This window comes from Chiroxiphia lanceolata, chromosome 10 (assembly GCF_009829145.1).
Source record: "Chiroxiphia lanceolata isolate bChiLan1 chromosome 10, bChiLan1.pri, whole genome shotgun sequence".
Lineage (NCBI taxonomy): Eukaryota > Metazoa > Chordata > Aves > Passeriformes > Pipridae > Chiroxiphia > Chiroxiphia lanceolata.
The window spans coordinates 22765132-22784932 of NC_045646.1; the positions used below are offsets into that span (position 1 = coordinate 22765132).

Here is a 19801-nt window from a genome sequence, read left to right on the forward strand (position 1 = left end):
GTGAGTCAGTGCTTCCTGCTGCCCCGCAGAAGCTGCCTACAACCTCAGGAGACCAGTTGGCCCAGCCTCCAGCAGCATTTTACACCCTTTTGCAGCCGATGTGCACCAAAATCACTCCCATCTTGGCTCCCCCCTCTCTGGAACGCATTAATTATGAAAGCACGGCTGACGGTTCCTCCTGCAGTACCCTCAGGGTGTTCCTATCTCGGGACAAACCACATTGCCCTTCAGAGACGGTGGGAAGGGAAGGGAGGGTGTGGGGGGAGCACAAACTCAAAGACCTGACTATCTTTTGTTGTATCACATCCCTTCTGTTGGGCCGTTACTTCCCACATGCTCCTGCAGTTTCTGGATGAGAGAAGCAGGTGCTGTGGAAAGTCCAGAAATTTTGGGAGACGCCTGGCTGACCACAGGGACGGGAGAGGCGGGACCCCCTCTCCGCGGCCCCCCCGGGTGGTCCTTGCGGGGCAAAGCTGAGCCGCCCTCACGCCGGCCGTGTGTGCCCAGCGCCGGGAGCAGCCTGACCCCAACCCGCGCCTGGGGGGCACAGGGGGCACAGGGACAGGCCCGGCCGCGCCTCGGGGCCAGCGCAGCGGGAGGGACGGCTCAGGTTACCGGCCTCGTTCAGAAATGAGTGTGGCCGCGGGAGCCCGGGGAGGTTTGTGCTGTCCGCAGCCGAGCTGTATTAAAGGGGAGCGGCGGGGCGGCCGCGGGGCTCCTCCGGCAGCCTCCCCTCGGCATGGCAGGGCCGGGGGGCGACGGGGACCTGCGGCGCCTGCTGAAGCTGCACCGCACCGAGATTGCCATGGCCGTGGACGACGTGTTCCCGCTGCTGCACGGCCTGGCTGACCACGACGTGGTCCCCGAGCATATGTTCAAGGTGAGGCGGCGGGGCGGGAGGAGATGGGCATGCCGCGGGGGCCGGGACCGGCTGGCAGCGCCGGGACGCGTGCCAAGGGGCCGTGGTGGCACTGGCAGGAGACGCTGAGCCGGGCGGAGCGGGAGGGCTCCCAGCGCGCTTTCCACGCACTGCTCACCTGGCTGCTGGGCCGAGACGCCGCCGCCCTGCGCGACTTCTGGGCCGTGCTCTTCAAGGACTACAACCTGGAGCGCTACGCTCGGCTCCGGCCCGTCCGCGGCGCCTTCCCCAGAGGTACTGGGGGGTCAGGAGGGACCGGCATCCCGGGTCCTGCCAGTGGGCAGGGGTGGCACCCCGGGCTGGCCGCGCCTGTCCCAGGCCCTGTCCCTCTTTCAGAGGCGGAGCTGGGTCGGCAGCGCCGTGGCAGGCGTCTGTCCCCCAGCCCCACGGCACCGGCCCCACACAGACCCCAAGGCAAGAGGAAAGCCCCTGAGGAGCGGGACAAGGCCCGGGCAGCACAGCCCTCCCCACGGCACACCACCAGTCCCGGTATGGAGCCCCCGAGTGGGATGGAGATGGGCTGGGGTGCTGGGGGGTGCCCGAGGTGTAGCCGGGTGTTGTGACCCCTGACACTCACCCTCACAACGCTGCAGGGCCCCTGGCAAAGGCAAAGACTGCGAAGAAGCCCGAGGGCGCAGATACCCCCCGCACCCCTCGTGCCGGCGGTGAGTGCCAACCCCCCCAGGGCAGCATCTGCCTGTGCACCCTGTTTGCCCACAGCCGTGGGCAGGGGGCTGCTCACCCCACTGAGCCCCCCTCAACCACAGCCCTCCAGGCAGTGGCTGCCTCAGTGCAGAGAGCAGTGGCTGTGGCGGGTGGTGAGGTGCCCATCAGCCGTGGGGCCATCGAGGGCATCCTCATCAAACACGTGCTGGAGCCAGGTAGGTGCAGCCCAGCTCAGCCCAGCCACCTCCTGCCCAGTTAAGCTCCCAAATTCAGGAGCCACCCTCATACATGAGAGGAAGCTGGAGCTGCCTCTGGCCCCTCTTGCAGGCAGCTCCAGGACAGGCAGCAGAGCTGGGAATGAGCCATATGCCCAGGTTGTCCGCGACGAGCTGGGGGCCAGGAGCAGAAGCCACAGCCTGAAGCCCCCTGCCCAGCCCAAAGCATCCCAAAGTGTACAGATGCCCATCCACAGCTGCCAGGGCTGTGGCAGGGGGTTGTCCTTGCATGGCATCATGGCCATGGCCTGGGAGTGTCCCCCTGTGCCAGCACTGCCTTTCCAACCCTTTTCTTTTCTCACCCGTAGAACAGGGAACCTCAGCTGCACCCCCAGGGCCAGCTGCCAGTGCCCACCATGTACAGCCAGGAGCCTGCACCCCTCCAGGTGAGCCCTGGGTGTGACACCCATTGCACCCCCGAGAGGAACTGTTTGGGTGTCCCTGGCATGTCCACTGGCCTGGCCTAGCACAGGAAATCCAGGGATCAACTACTGGGGGGGTCACCAGTTACAACGCCCAAAAGACAGGCAATTCACACCCTAAAGGGGTTGGTGTGTTTGGTGCAGGGTGAGTGACGCCGGGGGAGAGGGTGAGGGGGACGACAGACACTACCACAGCCACGGTTTCAGCCTGGTGGGTGGTGGTGACCTCCTGCCCACTCCCCCGGGGCAGGAGAATGAGGACGAGTGTGCAGCCTGTGGTGACGGCGGTGAGCTCATCTGCTGTGATGGCTGCCCCAGGGCCTTCCACCTCACCTGCCTGGTGCCCCCGCTGCCCCGTGTCCCCAGGTGAGTCCCAGGGTGCCACGGGGACCCCAGAGCACCCTCGCTGCCTCTCACTGCCCTCTCCGACTGTGCAGTGGGACATGGCGATGTGGCTCCTGTGTGACGAGTGTGGCTGAGCCGGGGCAGCTGCCAGAGGCAGATGTGGCTGTGCAGCGACCTCCTGAGATTGTGAGGGAGGAGGGATGTGATACCCGGCTGGGTGGAGCTGATGGGAGTGTCTGTAGCCGCTGCTTCACCCAGATCCCCACCCCCCAACACTGTCCTGCTCCCAGTGCAGAGCCCAGGTGAGCCCCCATCACCCCCACATCCCAACCTTAATTCCCCCCCTGGAGGGGTCTGCCCTGACAGTCTGTGTCACCCCTCCCTGAGGGTGTAGGGGGCTGCTGCTCTGCACATCCTGCGCACGCACCCCGGACATGGGCAGCCTGGACACCACCACAGCAGCTGGTGACCAACCGGCCCAGGCAGCCAAGGTCAGTACAACTCGAGCCAGGGAACGCTGGGAGAGTGGGTACACAGAGCGGTGAGGGGGGGGAATGGTGCTTCAGGCTGGGACAGGGACAGGCCAACACTAGGTGGAGGCAAGTTAGTGAAGCTGTGCTCAGGAAACATGAGCTGAGGCTGCACCAGGTGAGGGACTGAACCTGGTTACTAAGCCTGACCAAAAGGAGTGCGAGCTGAGGGCAGGCAGGGGCAGGACATCTCTCCTCCCACAGGCAGAGGAAGGAGCCCTCAGCAGTGACCCTGTGCTGAGCCGGGATGAGCTCGATGCGCTCCTGGGTGAGGTAAGACTCTGTAGGACACCAACAGGCAGAGTCCACCCAAAGGGGACTGTGTCTTCAGTGTGACCCACAGGGTAACAGTGGGCTGTGGGTCAGGCTGGGTGTGCCTGGAGACACCAAGGGGGCAGAAGTGGGATGGAAAGCAAAAATAAACCCCCGGGGCTGTCCCGCAGGGCACGTGGGATGGGATCTTGCAGTGGGCATTCCAGAGCATGGCACGGCCCCTGGCAGACACACACGGGCTCCTCGCCTAGTGCACACTATCCCAGTGGCACCACCGACATCACAGGAGTGCAGAAGCAGCCCCTGGGGCAGCTGTGCCACAGGAGGTACACAGGCATCACGGTAGCTCCAGATACCTGACAGCATAAATAACAGAGACTCACAGCAAAACCCAACGCACTCGGACACTGGCAAACAACAGATCACAGCCAAAGACCATCAAAAGAGACCAGGCAAAGTATAAATGACCACAAGTATATGAAATACAAAATAAAGAATGTATAATAGAATAGGAAAAAAAAATCTAAAATATAAGAAAAAAAAAGACTACATTTCCAAAAAAAAGTATTGGTAAATTTCACTAATAGCTATAAAAAAAAAACAAAGGCAAGGCAGTAAACACTGAATCAAGACAGAAATAAAAAAAGGCAGGCAAAAGCCTACAGCACCCGGTATTCCCAGGCGGTCTCCCATCCAAGTACTAACCGGGCCCGACCCTGCTTAGCTTCCGAGATCAGACGAGATCGGGCGTTCTCAGGGTGGTATGGCCGTAGGCACCCCACAGCCCCACAGCGCCGCTCTTGCCCAGCCACAACACTCTCCTGAGCTCCCAAAAACCACCGGACTACCAGACCACCGGCAACGAGGGCCAAGACGCCTGCCTGACACCCCCCACCGACACCCACACACCTGCTGCCCTCCCCACACCACCACCCACGCCAAAACACACCCGGCGCCCCGCGCTCCTCAACCCGCACCGCCCGCACCAAAGGCCCCGAGGGCAAAACAAGGCACGCTGCCCGCCAGCCCGGGGCAAAAGCCTACAGCACCCGGTATTCCCAGGCGGTCTCCCATCCAAGTACTAACCGGGCCCGACCCTGCTTAGCTTCCGAGATCAGACGAGATCGGGCGTTCTCAGGGTGGTATGGCCGTAGGCACCCCACAGCCCCACAGCGCCGCTCTTGCCCACCCACAGCACCCTCCTGAGCTCCCAAAAACCACCGGACTACCAGACCACCGGCAACGAGGGCCAAAACGCCTGCCTGACACCCCCCACCGACACCCACACACCTGCTGCCCTCCCCACACCACCACCCACGCCAAAACACACCCGGCGCCCCGCGCTCCTCAGCCTGCACCAAAGGCCCCGAGGGCAAAACAAGGCACGCTGCCCGCCAGCCCGGGGCAAAAGCCTACAGCACCCGGTATTCCCAGGCGGTCTCCCATCCAAGTACTAACCGGGCCCGACCCTGCTTAGCTTCCGAGATCAGACGAGATCGGGCGTTCTCAGGGTGGTATGGCCGTAGGCACCCCACAGCCCCACAGCGCCGCTCTTGCCCACCCACAACACTCTCCTGAGCTCCCAAAAACCACCGGACTACCAGACCACCGGCAACGAGGGCCAAAACGCCTGCCTGACACCCCCTCTTCCACTCACACACCTGCTGCCCTCCCCACACCGCCACCCACGCCAAAACACACTCGGCGCCCCGCGCTCCTCAGCCCGCACCAAAGGCCCCGAGGGCAAAACAAGGCACGCTGCCCGCCAGCCCGGGGCAAAAGCCTACAGCACCCGGTATTCCCAGGCGGTCTCCCATCCAAGTACTAACCGGGCCCGACCCTGCTTAGCTTCCGAGATCAGACGAGATCGGGCGTTCTCAGGGTGGTATGGCCGTAGGCACCCCACAGCCCCACAGCGCCGCTCTTGCCCACCCACAGCACCCTCCTGAGCTCCCAAAAACCACTGGACTACCAGACCACCGGCAACGAGGGCCAAAACGCCTGCCTGACACCTCCCACCCACACCCACACACCTGCTGCCCTCCCCACACCACCACCCACGCCAAAACACACCCGGTGCCCCGCGCTCCTCAGCCCGCACCAAAGGCCCCGAGGGCAAAACAAGGCACGCTGCCCGCCAGCCCGGGGCAAAAGCCTACAGCACCCGGTATTCCCAGGCGGTCTCCCATCCAAGTACTAACCGGGCCCGACCCTGCTTAGCTTCCGAGATCAGACGAGATCGGGCGTTCTCAGGGTGGTATGGCCGTAGGCACCCCACAGCCCCACAGCGCCACTCTTGCCCAGCCACAACACTCTCCTGAGCTCCCAAAAACCACCGGACTACCAGACCACCGGCAACGAGGGCCAAAACACCTGCCTGACACCCCCTCTTCCACTCACACACCTGCTGCCCTCCCCACACCACCAGCCACGCCAAAACACACCCGGCGCCCCGCGCTCCTCAGCCCGCACCGCCCGCACCAAAGGCCCCGAGGACAAAACAAGGCACGCTGCCCGCCAGCCCGGGGCAAAAGCCTACAGCACCCGGTATTCCCAGGCGGTCTCCCATCCAAGTACTAACCGGGCCCGACCCTGCTTAGCTTCCGAGATCAGACGAGATCGGGCGTTCTCAGGGTGGTATGGCCGTAGGCACCCCACAGCCCCACAGCGCCGCTCTTGCCCACCCACAACACTCTCCTGAGCTCCCAAAAACCACCGGACTACCAGACCACCGACCACGAGGGCCAAAACGCCTGCCTGACACCCCCCACCGACACCCACACACCTGCTGCCCTCCCCACACCACCACCCACGCCAAAACACACCCGGCGCCCCGCGCTCCTCAACCCGCACCGCCCGCACCAAAGGCCCCGAGGGCAAAACAAGGCACGCTGCCCGCCAGCCCGGGGCAAAAGCCTACATCACCCGGTATTCCCAGGCGGTCTCCCATCCAAGTACTAACCGGGCCCGACCCTGCTTAGCTTCCGAGATCAGACGAGATCGGGCGTTCTCAGGGTGGTATGGCCGTAGGCACCCCACAGCCCCACAGCGCCGCTCTTGCCCACCCACAACACTCTCCTGAGCTCCCAAAAACCACCGGACTACCAGACCACCGACCACGAGGGCCAAAACGCCTGCCTGACACCCCCCACCGACACCCACACACCTGCTGCCCTCCCCACACCACCAGCCACGCCAAAACACACCCGGTGCCCCGCGCTCCTCAGCCCGCACCAAAGGCCCCGAGGGCAAAACAAGGCACGCTGCCCGCCAGCCCGGGGCAAAAGCCTACAGCACGCAGTATTCCCAGGCGGTCTCCCATCCAAGTACTAACCGGGCCCGACCCTGCTTAGCTTCCGAGATCAGACGAGATCAGGCGTTCTCAGGGTGGTATGGCCGTAGGCACCCCACAGCCCCACAGCGCCGCTCTTGCCCACCCACAGCACCCTCCTGAGCTCCCAAAAACCACTGGACTACCAGACCACCGGCAACGAGGGCCAAAACGCCTGCCTGACACCTCCCACCCACACCCACACACCTGCTGCCCTCCCCACACCACCAGCCACGCCAAAACACACCCGGTGCCCCGCGCTCCTCAGCCCGCACCGCCCGCACCAAAGGCCCCGAGGGCAAAACAAGGCACGCTGCCCGCCAGCCCGGGGCAAAAGCCTACAGCACCCGGTATTCCCAGGCGGTCTCCCATCCAAGTACTAACCGGGCCCGACCCTGCTTAGCTTCCGAGATCAGACGAGATCGGGCGTTCCCAGGGTGGTATGGCCGTAGGCACCCCACAGCCCCACAGCGCCGCTCTTGCCCACCCACAACACTCTCCTGAGCTCCCAAAAATCACCGGACTACCAGACCACCGGCCACGATGGCCAAGACGCCTGCCTGACACCCCCCACCGACACCCACACACCTGCTGCCCTCCCCACACCACCACCCACGCCAAAACACACCCGGCGCCCCGCGCTCCTCAACCCGCACCGCCCGCACCAAAGGCCCCGAGGGCAAAACAAGGCACGCTGCCCGCCAGCCCGGGGCAAAAGCCTACAGCACCCGGTATTCCCAGGCGGTCTCCCATCCAAGTACTAACCGGGCCCAACCCTGCTTAGCTTCCGAGATCAGACGAGATCGGGCGTTCTCAGGGTGGTATGGCCATAGGCACCCCACAGCCCCACAGCGCCGCTCTTGCCCACCCACAACACTCTCCTGAGCTCCCAAAAACCACCGGACTACCAGACCACCGGCCACGATGGCCAAGACGCCTGCCTGACACCCCCCACCGACACCCACACACCTGCTGCCCTCCCCACACCACCACCCACGCCAAAACACACCCGGCGCCCTGCGCTCCTCAACCCGCACCGCCCGCACCAAAGGCCCCGAGGGCAAAACAAGGCACGCTGCCCGCCAGCCCGGGGCAAAAGCCTACAGCACCCGGTATTCCCAGGCGGTCTCCCATCCAAGTACTAACCGGGCCCGACCCTGCTTAGCTTCCGAGATCAGACGAGATCGGGCGTTCTCAGGGTGGTATGGCCGTAGGCACCCCACAGCCCCACAGCGCCGCTCTTGCCCACCCACAACACTCTCCTGAGCTCCCAAAAACCACCGGACTACCAGACCACCGGCCACGAGGGCCAAAACGCCTGCCTGACACCCCCCACCCACACCCACACACCTGCTGCCCTCCCCACACCACCAGCCACGCCAAAACACACCCGGTGCCCCGCGCTCCTCAGCCCGCACCAAAGGCCCCGAGGGCAAAACAAGGCACGCTGCCCGCCAGCCCGGGGCAAAAGCCTACAGCACGCGGTATTCCCAGGCGGTCTCCCATCCAAGTACTAACCGGGCCCGACCCTGCTTAGCTTCCGAGATCAGACGAGATCGGGCGTTCTCAGGGTGGTATGGCCGTAGGCACCCCACAGCCCCACAGCGCCACTCTTGCCCAGCCACAACACTCTCCTGAGCTCCCAAAAACCACCGGACTACCAGACCACCGGCAACGAGGGCCAAAACGCCTGCCTGACACCCCCTCTTCCACTCACACACCTGCTGCCCTCCCCACACCACCACCCACGCCAAAACACACCCGGCGCCCCGCGCTCCTCAGCCCGCACCGCCCGCACCAAAGGCCCCGAGGGCAAAACAAGGCACGCTGCCCGCCAGCCCGGGGCAAAAGCCTACAGCACCCGGTATTCCCAGGCGGTCTCCCATCCAAGTACTAACCGGGCCCGACCCTGCTTAGCTTCCGAGATCAGACGAGATCGGGCGTTCTCAGGGTGGTATGGCCGTAGGCACCCCACAGCCCCACAGCGCCGCTCTTGCCCACCCACAACACTCTCCTGAGCTCCCAAAAACCACCGGACTACCAGACCACCGGCAACGAGGGCCAAAACGCCTGCCTGACACCCCCCACCCACACCCACACACCTGCTGCCCTCCCCACACCACCACCCACGCCAAAACACACCCGGTGCCCCGCGCTCCTCAGCCCGCACCAAAGGCCCCGAGGGCAAAACAAGGCACGCTGCCCGCCAGCCCGGGGCAAAAGCCTACAGCACCCGGTATTCCCAGGCGGTCTCCCATCCAAGTACTAACCGGGCCCGACCCTGCTTAGCTTCCGAGATCAGACGAGATCGGGCGTTCTCAGGGTGGTATGGCCGTAGGCACCCCACAGCCCCACAGCGCCGCTCTTGCCCACCCACAACACTCTCCTGAGCTCCCAAAAACCACCGGACTACCAGACCACCGACCACGAGGGCCAAAACGCCTGCCTGACACCCCCCACCGACACCCACACACCTGCTGCCCTCCCCACACCACCACCCACGCCAAAACACACCCGGCGCCCCGCGCTCCTCAACCCGCACCGCCCGCACCAAAGGCCCCGAGGGCAAAACAAGGCACGCTGCCCGCCAGCCCGGGGCAAAAGCCTACAGCACCCGGTATTCCCAGGCGGTCTCCCATCCAAGTACTAACCGGGCCCGACCCTGCTTAGCTTCCGAGATCAGACGAGATCGGGCGTTCTCAGGGTGGTATGGCCGTAGGCACCCCACAGCCCCACAGCGCCGCTCTTGCCCACCCACAACACTCTCCTGAGCTCCCAAAAACCATCGGACTACCAGACCACCGGCAACGAGGGCCAAAACGCCTGCCTGACACCCCCTCTTCCACTCACACACCTGCTGCCCTCCCCACACCGCCACCCACGCCAAAACACACTCGGCGCCCCGCGCTCCTCAGCCCGCACCAAAGGCCCCGAGGGCAAAACAAGGCACGCTGCCCGCCAGCCCGGGGCAAAAGCCTACAGCACCCGGTATTCCCAGGCGGTCTCCCATCCAAGTACTAACCGGGCCCGACCCTGCTTAGCTTCCGAGATCAGACGAGATCGGGCGTTCTCAGGGTGGTATGGCCGTAGGCACCCCACAGCCCCACAGCGCCGCTCTTGCCCACCCACAACACTCTCCTGAGCTCCCAAAAACCACCGGACTACCAGACCACCGACCACGAGGGCCAAAACGCCTGCCTGACACCCCCCACCGACACCCACACACCTGCTGCCCTCCCCACACCACCAGCCACGCCAAAACACACCCGGTGCCCCGCGCTCCTCAGCCCGCACCAAAGGCCCCGAGGGCAAAACAAGGCACGCTGCCCGCCAGCCCGGGGCAAAAGCCTACAGCACCCAGTATTCCCAGGCGGTCTCCCATCCAAGTACTAACCGGGCCCGACCCTGCTTAGCTTCCGAGATCAGACGAGATCAGGCGTTCTCAGGGTGGTATGGCCGTAGGCACCCCACAGCCCCACAGCGCCGCTCTTGCCCAGCCACAGCACCCTCCTGAGCTCCCAAAAACCACTGGACTACCAGACCACCGGCAACGAGGGCCAAAACGCCTGCCTGACACCTCCCACCCACACCCACACACCTGCTGCCCTCCCCACACCACCAGCCACGCCAAAACACACCCGGTGCCCCGCGCTCCTCAGCCCGCACCGCCCGCACCAAAGGCCCCGAGGGCAAAACAAGGCACGCTGCCCGCCAGCCCGGGGCAAAAGCCTACAGCACCCGGTATTCCCAGGCGGTCTCCCATCCAAGTACTAACCGGGCCTGACCCTGCTTAGCTTCAGAGATCAGACGAGATCGGGCGTTCCCAGGGTGGTATGGCCGTAGGCACCCCACAGCCCCACAGCGCCGCTCTTGCCCACCCACAACACTCTCCTGAGCTCCCAAAAATCACCGGACTACCAGACCACCGGCCACGATGGCCAAGACGCCTGCCTGACACCCCCCACCGACACCCACACACCTGCTGCCCTCCCCACACCACCACCCACGCCAAAACACACCCGGCGCCCCGCGCTCCTCAACCCGCACCGCCCGCACCAAAGGCCCCGAGGGCAAAACAAGGCACGTTGCCCGCCAGCCCGGGGCAAAAGCCTACAGCACCCGGTATTCCCAGGCGGTCTCCCATCCAAGTACTAACCGGGCCCGACCCTGCTTAGCTTCCGAGATCAGACGAGATCGGGCGTTCTCAGGGTGGTATGGCCGTAGGCACCCCACAGCCCCACAGCGCCACTCTTGCCCAGCCACAACACTCTCCTGAGCTCCCAAAAACCACCGGACTACCAGACCACCGGCAACGAGGGCCAAAACGCCTGCCTGACACCCCCTCTTCCACTCACACACCTGCTGCCCTCCCCACACCACCACCCACGCCAAAACACACCCGGCGCCCCGCGCTCCTCAGCCCGCACCGCCCGCACCAAAGGCCCCGAGGGCAAAACAAGGCACGCTGCCCGCCAGCCCGGGGCAAAAGCCTACAGCACCCGGTATTCCCAGGCGGTCTCCCATCCAAGTACTAACCGGGCCCGACCCTGCTTAGCTTCCGAGATCAGACGAGATCGGGCGTTCTCAGGGTGGTATGGCCGTAGGCACCCCACAGCCCCACAGCGCCGCTCTTGCCCAGCCACAACACTCTCCTGAGCTCCCAAAAACCACCGGACTACCAGACCACCGGCAACGAGGCCCAAAACACCTGCCTGACACCCCCTCTTCCACTCACACACCTGCTGCCCTCCCCACACCACCACCCACGCCAAAACACACCCGGCGCCCCGCGCTCCTCAGCCCGCACCAAAGGCCCCGAGGGCAAAACAAGGCACGCTGCCCGGGGCAAAAGCCTACAGCACCCGGTATTCCCAGGCGGTCTCCCATCCAAGTACTAACCGGGCCCGACCCTGCTTAGCTTCCGAGATCAGACGAGATCGGGCGTTCTCAGGGTGGTATGGCCGTAGGCACCCCACAGCCCCACAGCGCCGCTCTTGCCCACCCACAACACTCTCCTGAGCTCCCAAAAACCATCGGACTACCAGACCACTGGCAACGAGGGCCAAAACGCCTGCCTGACACCCCCCACCCACACCCACACACCTGCTGCCCTCCCCACACCACCACCCACGCCAAAACACACCCGGTGCCCCGCGCTCCTCAGCCCGCACCAAAGGCCCCGAGGGCAAAACAAGGCACGCTGCCCGCCAGCCCGGGGCAAAAGCCTACAGCACCCGGTATTCCCAGGCGGTCTCCCATCCAAGTACTAACCGGGCCCGACCCTGCTTAGCTTCCGAGATCAGACGAGATCGGGCGTTCTCAGGGTGGTATGGCCGTAGGCACCCCACAGCCCCACAGCGCCACTCTTGCCCAGCCACAACACTCTCCTGAGCTCCCAAAAACCACCGGACTACCAGACCACCGGCAACGAGGGCCAAAACACCTGCCTGACACCCCCTCTTCCACTCACACACCTGCTGCCCTCCCCACACCACCAGCCACGCCAAAACACACCCGGCGCCCCGCGCTCCTCAGCCCGCACCGCCCGCACCAAAGGCCCCGAGGACAAAACAAGGCACGCTGCCCGCCAGCCCGGGGCAAAAGCCTACAGCACCCGGTATTCCCAGGCGGTCTCCCATCCAAGTACTAACCGGGCCCGACCCTGCTTAGCTTCCGAGATCAGACGAGATCGGGCGTTCTCAGGGTGGTATGGCCGTAGGCACCCCACAGCCCCACAGCGCCGCTCTTGCCCACCCACAACACTCTCCTGAGCTCCCAAAAACCACCGGACTACCAGACCACCGACCACGAGGGCCAAAACGCCTGCCTGACACCCCCCACCGACACCCACACACCTGCTGCCCTCCCCACACCACCACCCACGCCAAAACACACCCGGCGCCCCGCGCTCCTCAGCCCGCACCGCCCGCACCAAAGGCCCCGAGGGCAAAACAAGGCACGCTGCCCGCCAGCCCGGGGCAAAAGCCTACAGCACCCGGTATTCCCAGGCGGTCTCCCATCCAAGTACTAACCGGGCCCGACCCTGCTTAGCTTCCGAGATCAGACGAGATCGGGCGTTCTCAGGGTGGTATGGCCGTAGGCACCCCACAGCCCCACAGCGCCGCTCTTGCCCACCCACAACACTCTCCTGAGCTCCCAAAAACCACCGGACTACCAGACCACCGACCACGAGGGCCAAAACGCCTGCCTGACACCCCCCACCCACACCCACACACCTGCTGCCCTCCCCACACCACCACCCACGCCAAAACACACCCGGAGCCCCGCGCTCCTCAACCCGCACCGCCCGCACCAAAGGCCCCGAGGGCAAAACAAGGCACGCTGCCCGCCAGCCCGGGGCAAAAGCCTACAGCACCCGGTATTCCCAGGCGGTCTCCCATCCAAGTACTAACCGGGCCCGACCCTGCTTAGCTTCCGAGATCAGACGAGATCGGGCGTTCTCAGGGTGGTATGGCCGTAGGCACCCCACAGCCCCACAGCGCCGCTCTTGCCCACCCACAACACTCTCCTGAGCTCCCAAAAACCACCGGACTACCAGACCACCGGCAACGAGGGCCAAAACGCCTGCCTGACACCCCCCACCCACACCCACACACCTGCTGCCCTCCCCACACCACCACCCACGCCAAAACACACCCGGTGCCCCGCGCTCCTCAGCCCGCACCAAAGGCCCCGAGGGCAAAACAAGGCACGCTGCCCGCCAGCCCGGGGCAAAAGCCTACAGCACCCGGTATTCCCAGGCGGTCTCCCATCCAAGTACTAACCGGGCCCGACCCTGCTTAGCTTCCGAGATCAGACGAGATCGGGCGTTCTCAGGGTGGTATGGCCGTAGGCACCCCACAGCCCCACAGCGCCACTCTTGCCCAGCCACAACACTCTCCTGAGCTCCCAAAAACCACCGGACTACCAGACCACCGACCACGAGGGCCAAAACGCCTGCCTGACACCCCCCACCGACACCCACACACCTGCTGCCCTCCCCACACCACCACCCACGCCAAAACACACCCGGCGCCCCGCGCTCCTCAACCCGCACCGCCCGCACCAAAGGCCCCGAGGGCAAAACAAGGCACGCTGCCCGCCAGCCCGGGGCAAAAGCCTACAGCACCCGGTATTCCCAGGCGGTCTCCCATCCAAGTACTAACCGGGCCCGACCCTGCTTAGCTTCCGAGATCAGACGAGATCGGGCGTTCTCAGGGTGGTATGGCCGTAGGCACCCCACAGCCCCACAGCGCCACTCTTGCCCACCCACAACACTCTCCTGAGCTCCCAAAAACCACCGGACTACCAGACCACCGGCAACGAGGGCCAAAACGCCTGCCTGACACCCCCTCTTCCACTCACACACCTGCTGCCCTCCCCACACCACCAGCCACGCCAAAACACACCCGGCGCCCTGCGCTCCTCAACCCGCACCGCCCGCACCAAAGGCCCCGAGGGCAAAACAAGGCACGCTGCCCGCCAGCCCGGGGCAAAAGCCTACAGCACCCGGTATTCCCAGGCGGTCTCCCATCCAAGTACTAACCGGGCCCGACCCTGCTTAGCTTCCGAGATCAGACGAGATCGGGCGTTCTCAGGGTGGTATGGCCGTAGGCACCCCACAGCCCCACAGCGCCGCTCTTGCCCACCCACAACACTCTCCTGAGCTCCCAAAAACCACCGGACTACCAGACCACCGGCAACGAGGGCCAAAACGCCTGCCTGACACCCCCCACCCACACCCACACACCTGCTGCCCTCCCCACACCACCACCCACGCCAAAACACACCCGGTGCCCCGCGCTCCTCAGCCCGCACCAAAGGCCCCGAGGGCAAAACAAGGCACGCTGCCCGCCAGCCCGGGGCAAAAGCCTACAGCACCCGGTATTCCCAGGCGGTCTCCCATCCAAGTACTAACCGGGCCCGACCCTGCTTAGCTTCCGAGATCAGACGAGATCGGGCGTTCTCAGGGTGGTATGGCCGTAGGCACCCCACAGCCCCACAGCGCCACTCTTGCCCAGCCACAACACTCTCCTGAGCTCCCAAAAACCACCGGACTACCAGACCACCGGCAACGAGGGCCAAAACGCCTGCCTGACACCCCCTCTTCCACTCACACACCTGCTGCCCTCCCCACACCACCACCCACGCCAAAACACACCCGGCGCCCCGCGCTCCTCAGCCCGCACCGCCCGCACCAAAGGCCCCGAGGGCAAAACAAGGCACGCTGCCCGCCAGCCCGGGGCAAAAGCCTACAGCACCCGGTATTCCCAGGCGGTCTCCCATCCAAGTACTAACCGGGCCCGACCCTGCTTAGCTTCCGAGATCAGACGAGATCGGGCGTTCTCAGGGTGGTATGGCCGTAGGCACCCCACAGCCCCACAGCGCCGCTCTTGCCCACCCACAACACTCTCCTGAGCTCCCAAAAACCACCGGACTACCAGACCACCGGCAACGAGGGCCAAAACGCCTGCCTGACACCCCCCACCCACACCCACACACCTGCTGCCCTCCCCACACCACCACCCACGCCAAAACACACCCGGCGCCCCGCGCTCCTCAGCCCGCACCAAAGGCCCCGAGGGCAAAACAAGGCACGCTGCCCGCCAGCCCGGGGCAAAAGCCTACAGCACCCGGTATTCCCAGGCGGTCTCCCATCCAAGTACTAACCGGGCCCGACCCTGCTTAGCTTCCGAGATCAGACGAGATCGGGCGTTCTCAGGGTGGTATGGCCGTAGGCACCCCACAGCCCCACAGCGCCGCTCTTGCCCACCCACAACACTCTCCTGAGCTCCCAAAAACCACCGGACTACCAGACCACCGGCAACGAGGGCCAAAACGCCTGCCTGACACCCCCTCTTCCACTCACACACCTGCTGCCCTCCCCACACCGCCACCCACGCCAAAACACACTCGGCGCCCCGCGCTCCTCAGCCCGCACCAAAGGCCCCGAGGGCAAAACAAGGCACGTTGCCCGCCAGCCCGGGGCAAAAGCCTACAGCACCCGGTATTCCCAGGCGGTCTCCCATCCAAGTACTAACCGGGCCCGACCCTGCTTAGCTTCCGAGATCAGACGAGATCGGGCGTTCTCAGGGTGGTATGGCCGTAGGCACCCCACAGCCCCACAGCGCCGCTCTTGCCCACCCACAACACTCTCCTGAGCTCCCAAAAACCACCGGACTACCAGACCACCGGCCACGATGGCCAAGACGCCTGCCTGACACCCCCCACCGACACCCACACACCTGCTGCCCTCCCCACACCACCACCCACGCCAAAACACACCCGGCGCCCCGCGCTCCTCAGCCCGCACCGCCCGCACCAAAGGCCCCGAGGGCAAAACAAGGCACGCTGCCCGCCAGCCCGGGGCAAAAGCCTACAGCACCCGGTATTCCCAGGCGGTCTCCCATCCAAGTACTAACCGGGCCCGACCCTGCTTAGCTTCCGAGATCAGACGAGATCGGGCGTTCTCAGGGTGGTATGGCCGTAGGCACCCCACAGCCCCACAGCGCCGCTCTTGCCCACCCACAACACTCTCCTGAGCTCCCAAAAACCACCGGACTACCAGACCACCGACCACGAGGGCCAAAACGCCTGCCTGACACCCCCCACCGACACCCACACACCTGCTGCCCTCCCCACACCACCACCCACGCCAAAACACACCCGGCGCCCCGCGCTCCTCAACCCGCACCGCCCGCACCAAAGGCCCCGAGGGCAAAACAAGGCACGCTGCCCGCCAGCCCGGGGCAAAAGCCTACAGCACCCGGTATTCCCAGGCGGTCTCCCATCCAAGTACTAACCGGGCCCGACCCTGCTTAGCTTCCGAGATCAGACGAGATCGGGCGTTCTCAGGGTGGTATGGCCGTAGGCACCCCACAGCCCCACAGCGCCACTCTTGCCCACCCACAACACTCTCCTGAGCTCCCAAAAACCACCGGACTACCAGACCACCGGCAACGAGGGCCAAAACGCCTGCCTGACACCCCCTCTTCCACTCACACACCTGCTGCCCTCCCCACACCACCAGCCACGCCAAAACACACCCGGCGCCCCGCGCTCCTCAGCCCGCACCGCCCGCACCAAAGGCCCCGAGGACAAAACAAGGCACGCTGCCCGGGGCAAAAGCCTACAGCACCCGGTATTCCCAGGCGGTCTCCCATCCAAGTACTAACCGGGCCCGACCCTGCTTAGCTTCCGAGATCAGACGAGATCGGGCGTTCTCAGGGTGGTATGGCCGTAGGCACCCCATGGCCCCACAGCGCCGCTCTTGCCCACCCACAACACTCTCCTGAGCTCCCAAAAACCACGAGACCACCGGCAACGAGGGCCAAAACGCCTGCCTGACACCCCCCACCCACACCCACACACCTGCTGCCCTCCCCACACCACCAGCCACGCCAAAACACACCCGGCGCCCCGCGCTCCTCAGCCCGCACCAAAGGCCCCGAGGGCAAAACAAGGCACGCTGCCCGCCAGCCCGGGGCAAAAGCCTACAGCACCCGGTATTCCCAGGCGGTCTCCCATCCAAGTACTAACCAGGCCCGACCCTGCTTAGCTTCCGAGATCAGACGAGATCGGGCGTTCTCAGGGTGGTATGGCCGTAGGCACCCCACAGCCCCACAGCGCCGCTCTTGCCCACCCACAAGAGGCTTGGACTTATAACAATAAAATAGTCTGTGATAGAACCCAAATCTCTGTTTTTTCTTGTGCCATAGAGTCATCATCTCAGCGTCCCAGTGATTTTACCTCCAGCTCCACAGGCTTTATTTTTCTCCCAGCTCTGCCCTCCCACCTCCAGCTTTACATCTTCCCACCACTGCCAGGTGAAATTTTTCCTGGTTCTCACAGCAGGATCTTCATTTTATCTCTAGGTGTACAGTTATTTCAGCTCCATCCCTATAGTTGGTATCCCTGCCCCACAATGATTCCAGCTATAGTCCGTATCCCAGCCCCTGATGCCCTATCCATCCACACAGTGATTTCATCTCCAGCCCCATAATCTTCATATCTCGCCAGCTGTGCTGTCTCACCTTCAGCTCTGCATCTTACCTCTGCTGCCAGGTGAAGCTGCTCCTGGATCTTTTCTAGAATCCATATTGCAACTCCAGTTCTACAGTCCTTATGCCACCCCCAGCCCCACACTGGTTTTAATGCCAGTCCCACCTTTGTGTGTCCTCCAGCTCTGCTGCCTCAGCTCCAGCTCCTCAGCTTCCCAATGGCTCCAGCTAAAAGCTGCTCCTGGGTCTCAGTGCAGCCCAAGGCTGTTGATAAGGCCACAAATCAGTCACTGTCATCACTTAAATATCTCTAGCAGCTATCATAATTGTTCCAATGGGGTCCCAAATTGGGTGGCACATGAGGCCTGCCCCCCAACACACACCTTCCCCCTCCCCATGGGTCCCACGCCCCCCACCTGCCCACAGCCCCTCCCCAGCTGGCAGCAGCGGCTGGGAGCAGCCCCTGCTTCCCCATTCCAAAAGGTGCCCTTGGGCTGATTCTGAGACCTCCCCTCCCAGCCTGTGCCTGGTACCACTGCGTGGGGGGCTGAGACCCTCCTGGCAGCTCCTGTAGCCCCTGAGCTGCAGCTCCATCCCCTTTCCCATGGGATTCATCCAGCTCCAGCCACAGCACTTCCCTTGCTCCACATCAGTTTTGATCCAGCCCCAGGGGCTTTAATGTCCCCTCTGGCCCCCCAGCCAGTGTTTCACACCCAGCTTTACAACCTTTATTTAAAAAACTTCATATATCTAGTAATAGAATAAAAAATAATAGAATAAAATAAAAAATACAAGGCAATAGCACAACGTTAACAAAATAAAATAATGAATAAAGAACACCATAATAACGTAGTAAGAGAATAAACAATAAAATAGTATTAGCAGAAAATGAAAGAATAAAAATGATAAGATAATAAACCAGCTTTATAGCCTTTATTTTTAATATTACTTGAAACTCCACACCCTGGCAGGGTCGCCTCTGCCCCTCTCACTCGGGGGTCACAACCTCCACCACCCCGGGCCAGCGGCCGCTGACGCGCGATCCCGCCTGCTCCCCGCCTTCCTCCCTCTCTCCCGGGAGAACTCCCGGACCGGCCGTGACCAGAAGCTCCCCCCCGCCCTTCTCTGGACCCACCAGCACCTGCCGGGGCTGTGGCCGCGGCTCCGCCGGGTCCCGGAGCGGCGGGAGCGGCGCCTGAGGGCAGCGGGGGCGGGGCCGGCTGAGGGGACACGGCGGGGCGGGCGCGCGGCCGGGCTGGGGGCGGGCTCCGATTGGACGGGGCGGGGAAAGGCGGGCCCCGATTGGACGGGGCGGGGAAAGGCGGGACCCGATTGGACGGGTCTGGAGCCGGCGGGGCTGCGCGTGCAGCCCTGGGAACCCGGAGCAGCGCCCCCTGGCGGCGGGGTGAGGGGGAAGGTACAGGGCTGGAGCCGAGACGGCGGAGCGGGCGGTGGAATGAAGGGATGGGATAGGGACTGTGGGGATGGAGCTGCGATCGGGACTCGGATAGGGACTGTGGGGATGGAGCTGCGATCGGGACTCAGATAGGGACTGTGGGGATGGAGCTGCGATCGGGACTCAGATAGGGACTGTGGGGATGGAGCTGCGATCGGGACTCGGATAGGGACTGTGGGGATGGAGCTGCGATCGGGACTCGGATAGGGACTGTGGGGTTGGAGCTGGGATCACTGAAGGGCTGGGGAAAGGACTGGGGTAGGGGCTGGGATAAGGACTGGAGGGATGGAGCTGGAATCACTGAGGGGCTGGGATAGCGATGGGATAGGGACTGTAGGACAGGAGCTGGAATCACTGGAGGACTGGGATAGTGATGTGGGACTAGGATAGGTAAGCAGACCAAGACGAGGGAAGGGGAAGGGTAGACAAGGGAAGGCAAGGCAATGTAAACCCTTGCCTTGCCTTTCTTTGCTTTGCCTCCCTTTCCCTTGCCTCGCCTACCCCTCCCTTGAGGCGCTCTCCCATCGGTGGCCATGCCCCAGAACTTTATTTCCACCAGATGGCAGCCTGGTTTTGCTATTACT

At 63.9% G+C, this 19801-nt stretch overlaps 1 protein-coding gene and 36 non-coding genes across 37 annotated transcripts; 1 reads left to right on the forward strand and 36 right to left on the reverse strand.

Moving 5' to 3' along the window:
* Positions 1–739: 739 nt before the first annotated feature.
* On the forward strand, positions 740–3766 carry AIRE (autoimmune regulator). Its single transcript, XM_032697989.1, has 12 exons — positions 740–880; positions 979–1153; positions 1256–1408; positions 1513–1584; positions 1687–1800; positions 1913–2037; positions 2169–2246; positions 2533–2648; positions 2720–2929; positions 3022–3118; positions 3362–3430; positions 3601–3766. The coding sequence occupies exons 1-12, from the start codon at positions 740–742 to the stop codon at positions 3679–3681; spliced, it is 1431 nt and encodes a 476-aa protein (XP_032553880.1). The 3' UTR covers positions 3682–3766.
* A 320-nt stretch (positions 3767–4086) lies between these two features.
* On the reverse strand, positions 4087–4205 carry LOC116792010. Its single transcript, XR_004358954.1, has one exon. It is a non-coding gene; the product is annotated as a 5S ribosomal RNA (ribosomal RNA).
* A 262-nt stretch (positions 4206–4467) lies between these two features.
* On the reverse strand, positions 4468–4586 carry LOC116792021. The gene has a single exon (XR_004358965.1). It is a non-coding gene; the product is annotated as a 5S ribosomal RNA (ribosomal RNA).
* Positions 4587–4839: 253 nt separating this feature from the next.
* LOC116792032 lies at positions 4840–4958 on the reverse strand. The gene has a single exon (XR_004358976.1). It is a non-coding gene; the product is annotated as a 5S ribosomal RNA (ribosomal RNA).
* A 252-nt stretch (positions 4959–5210) lies between these two features.
* LOC116792043 lies at positions 5211–5329 on the reverse strand. The gene has a single exon (XR_004358987.1). It is a non-coding gene; the product is annotated as a 5S ribosomal RNA (ribosomal RNA).
* Positions 5330–5582: 253 nt separating this feature from the next.
* On the reverse strand, positions 5583–5701 carry LOC116792000. The gene has a single exon (XR_004358944.1). It is a non-coding gene; the product is annotated as a 5S ribosomal RNA (ribosomal RNA).
* A 261-nt stretch (positions 5702–5962) lies between these two features.
* On the reverse strand, positions 5963–6081 carry LOC116792001. Its single transcript, XR_004358945.1, has one exon. It is a non-coding gene; the product is annotated as a 5S ribosomal RNA (ribosomal RNA).
* A 262-nt stretch (positions 6082–6343) lies between these two features.
* Positions 6344–6462, reverse strand: LOC116792028. Its single transcript, XR_004358972.1, has one exon. It is a non-coding gene; the product is annotated as a 5S ribosomal RNA (ribosomal RNA).
* Positions 6463–6715: 253 nt separating this feature from the next.
* Positions 6716–6834, reverse strand: LOC116792033. The gene has a single exon (XR_004358977.1). It is a non-coding gene; the product is annotated as a 5S ribosomal RNA (ribosomal RNA).
* A 262-nt stretch (positions 6835–7096) lies between these two features.
* Positions 7097–7215, reverse strand: LOC116792026. The gene has a single exon (XR_004358970.1). It is a non-coding gene; the product is annotated as a 5S ribosomal RNA (ribosomal RNA).
* Positions 7216–7477: 262 nt separating this feature from the next.
* Positions 7478–7596, reverse strand: LOC116792027. The gene has a single exon (XR_004358971.1). It is a non-coding gene; the product is annotated as a 5S ribosomal RNA (ribosomal RNA).
* Positions 7597–7858: 262 nt separating this feature from the next.
* On the reverse strand, positions 7859–7977 carry LOC116792002. The gene has a single exon (XR_004358946.1). It is a non-coding gene; the product is annotated as a 5S ribosomal RNA (ribosomal RNA).
* Positions 7978–8230: 253 nt separating this feature from the next.
* On the reverse strand, positions 8231–8349 carry LOC116792030. The gene has a single exon (XR_004358974.1). It is a non-coding gene; the product is annotated as a 5S ribosomal RNA (ribosomal RNA).
* A 261-nt stretch (positions 8350–8610) lies between these two features.
* LOC116792003 lies at positions 8611–8729 on the reverse strand. The gene has a single exon (XR_004358947.1). It is a non-coding gene; the product is annotated as a 5S ribosomal RNA (ribosomal RNA).
* A 253-nt stretch (positions 8730–8982) lies between these two features.
* On the reverse strand, positions 8983–9101 carry LOC116792004. The gene has a single exon (XR_004358948.1). It is a non-coding gene; the product is annotated as a 5S ribosomal RNA (ribosomal RNA).
* Positions 9102–9363: 262 nt separating this feature from the next.
* Positions 9364–9482, reverse strand: LOC116792005. Its single transcript, XR_004358949.1, has one exon. It is a non-coding gene; the product is annotated as a 5S ribosomal RNA (ribosomal RNA).
* Positions 9483–9734: 252 nt separating this feature from the next.
* LOC116792006 lies at positions 9735–9853 on the reverse strand. Its single transcript, XR_004358950.1, has one exon. It is a non-coding gene; the product is annotated as a 5S ribosomal RNA (ribosomal RNA).
* A 253-nt stretch (positions 9854–10106) lies between these two features.
* LOC116792029 lies at positions 10107–10225 on the reverse strand. The gene has a single exon (XR_004358973.1). It is a non-coding gene; the product is annotated as a 5S ribosomal RNA (ribosomal RNA).
* A 262-nt stretch (positions 10226–10487) lies between these two features.
* LOC116792031 lies at positions 10488–10606 on the reverse strand. The gene has a single exon (XR_004358975.1). It is a non-coding gene; the product is annotated as a 5S ribosomal RNA (ribosomal RNA).
* Positions 10607–10868: 262 nt separating this feature from the next.
* LOC116792007 lies at positions 10869–10987 on the reverse strand. Its single transcript, XR_004358951.1, has one exon. It is a non-coding gene; the product is annotated as a 5S ribosomal RNA (ribosomal RNA).
* A 261-nt stretch (positions 10988–11248) lies between these two features.
* LOC116792008 lies at positions 11249–11367 on the reverse strand. The gene has a single exon (XR_004358952.1). It is a non-coding gene; the product is annotated as a 5S ribosomal RNA (ribosomal RNA).
* Positions 11368–11611: 244 nt separating this feature from the next.
* LOC116792009 lies at positions 11612–11730 on the reverse strand. The gene has a single exon (XR_004358953.1). It is a non-coding gene; the product is annotated as a 5S ribosomal RNA (ribosomal RNA).
* A 253-nt stretch (positions 11731–11983) lies between these two features.
* On the reverse strand, positions 11984–12102 carry LOC116792011. Its single transcript, XR_004358955.1, has one exon. It is a non-coding gene; the product is annotated as a 5S ribosomal RNA (ribosomal RNA).
* A 261-nt stretch (positions 12103–12363) lies between these two features.
* On the reverse strand, positions 12364–12482 carry LOC116792012. Its single transcript, XR_004358956.1, has one exon. It is a non-coding gene; the product is annotated as a 5S ribosomal RNA (ribosomal RNA).
* Positions 12483–12744: 262 nt separating this feature from the next.
* On the reverse strand, positions 12745–12863 carry LOC116792013. The gene has a single exon (XR_004358957.1). It is a non-coding gene; the product is annotated as a 5S ribosomal RNA (ribosomal RNA).
* Positions 12864–13125: 262 nt separating this feature from the next.
* On the reverse strand, positions 13126–13244 carry LOC116792014. The gene has a single exon (XR_004358958.1). It is a non-coding gene; the product is annotated as a 5S ribosomal RNA (ribosomal RNA).
* A 253-nt stretch (positions 13245–13497) lies between these two features.
* Positions 13498–13616, reverse strand: LOC116792015. The gene has a single exon (XR_004358959.1). It is a non-coding gene; the product is annotated as a 5S ribosomal RNA (ribosomal RNA).
* A 262-nt stretch (positions 13617–13878) lies between these two features.
* Positions 13879–13997, reverse strand: LOC116792016. The gene has a single exon (XR_004358960.1). It is a non-coding gene; the product is annotated as a 5S ribosomal RNA (ribosomal RNA).
* A 261-nt stretch (positions 13998–14258) lies between these two features.
* Positions 14259–14377, reverse strand: LOC116792017. The gene has a single exon (XR_004358961.1). It is a non-coding gene; the product is annotated as a 5S ribosomal RNA (ribosomal RNA).
* A 253-nt stretch (positions 14378–14630) lies between these two features.
* LOC116792018 lies at positions 14631–14749 on the reverse strand. Its single transcript, XR_004358962.1, has one exon. It is a non-coding gene; the product is annotated as a 5S ribosomal RNA (ribosomal RNA).
* A 261-nt stretch (positions 14750–15010) lies between these two features.
* Positions 15011–15129, reverse strand: LOC116792019. The gene has a single exon (XR_004358963.1). It is a non-coding gene; the product is annotated as a 5S ribosomal RNA (ribosomal RNA).
* A 253-nt stretch (positions 15130–15382) lies between these two features.
* On the reverse strand, positions 15383–15501 carry LOC116792020. The gene has a single exon (XR_004358964.1). It is a non-coding gene; the product is annotated as a 5S ribosomal RNA (ribosomal RNA).
* Positions 15502–15753: 252 nt separating this feature from the next.
* LOC116792022 lies at positions 15754–15872 on the reverse strand. Its single transcript, XR_004358966.1, has one exon. It is a non-coding gene; the product is annotated as a 5S ribosomal RNA (ribosomal RNA).
* Positions 15873–16134: 262 nt separating this feature from the next.
* On the reverse strand, positions 16135–16253 carry LOC116792023. The gene has a single exon (XR_004358967.1). It is a non-coding gene; the product is annotated as a 5S ribosomal RNA (ribosomal RNA).
* Positions 16254–16515: 262 nt separating this feature from the next.
* LOC116792024 lies at positions 16516–16634 on the reverse strand. Its single transcript, XR_004358968.1, has one exon. It is a non-coding gene; the product is annotated as a 5S ribosomal RNA (ribosomal RNA).
* A 253-nt stretch (positions 16635–16887) lies between these two features.
* On the reverse strand, positions 16888–17006 carry LOC116792025. Its single transcript, XR_004358969.1, has one exon. It is a non-coding gene; the product is annotated as a 5S ribosomal RNA (ribosomal RNA).
* A 245-nt stretch (positions 17007–17251) lies between these two features.
* Positions 17252–17370, reverse strand: LOC116791999. The gene has a single exon (XR_004358943.1). It is a non-coding gene; the product is annotated as a 5S ribosomal RNA (ribosomal RNA).
* Between the last annotated feature and the right edge of the window lie 2431 nt (positions 17371–19801).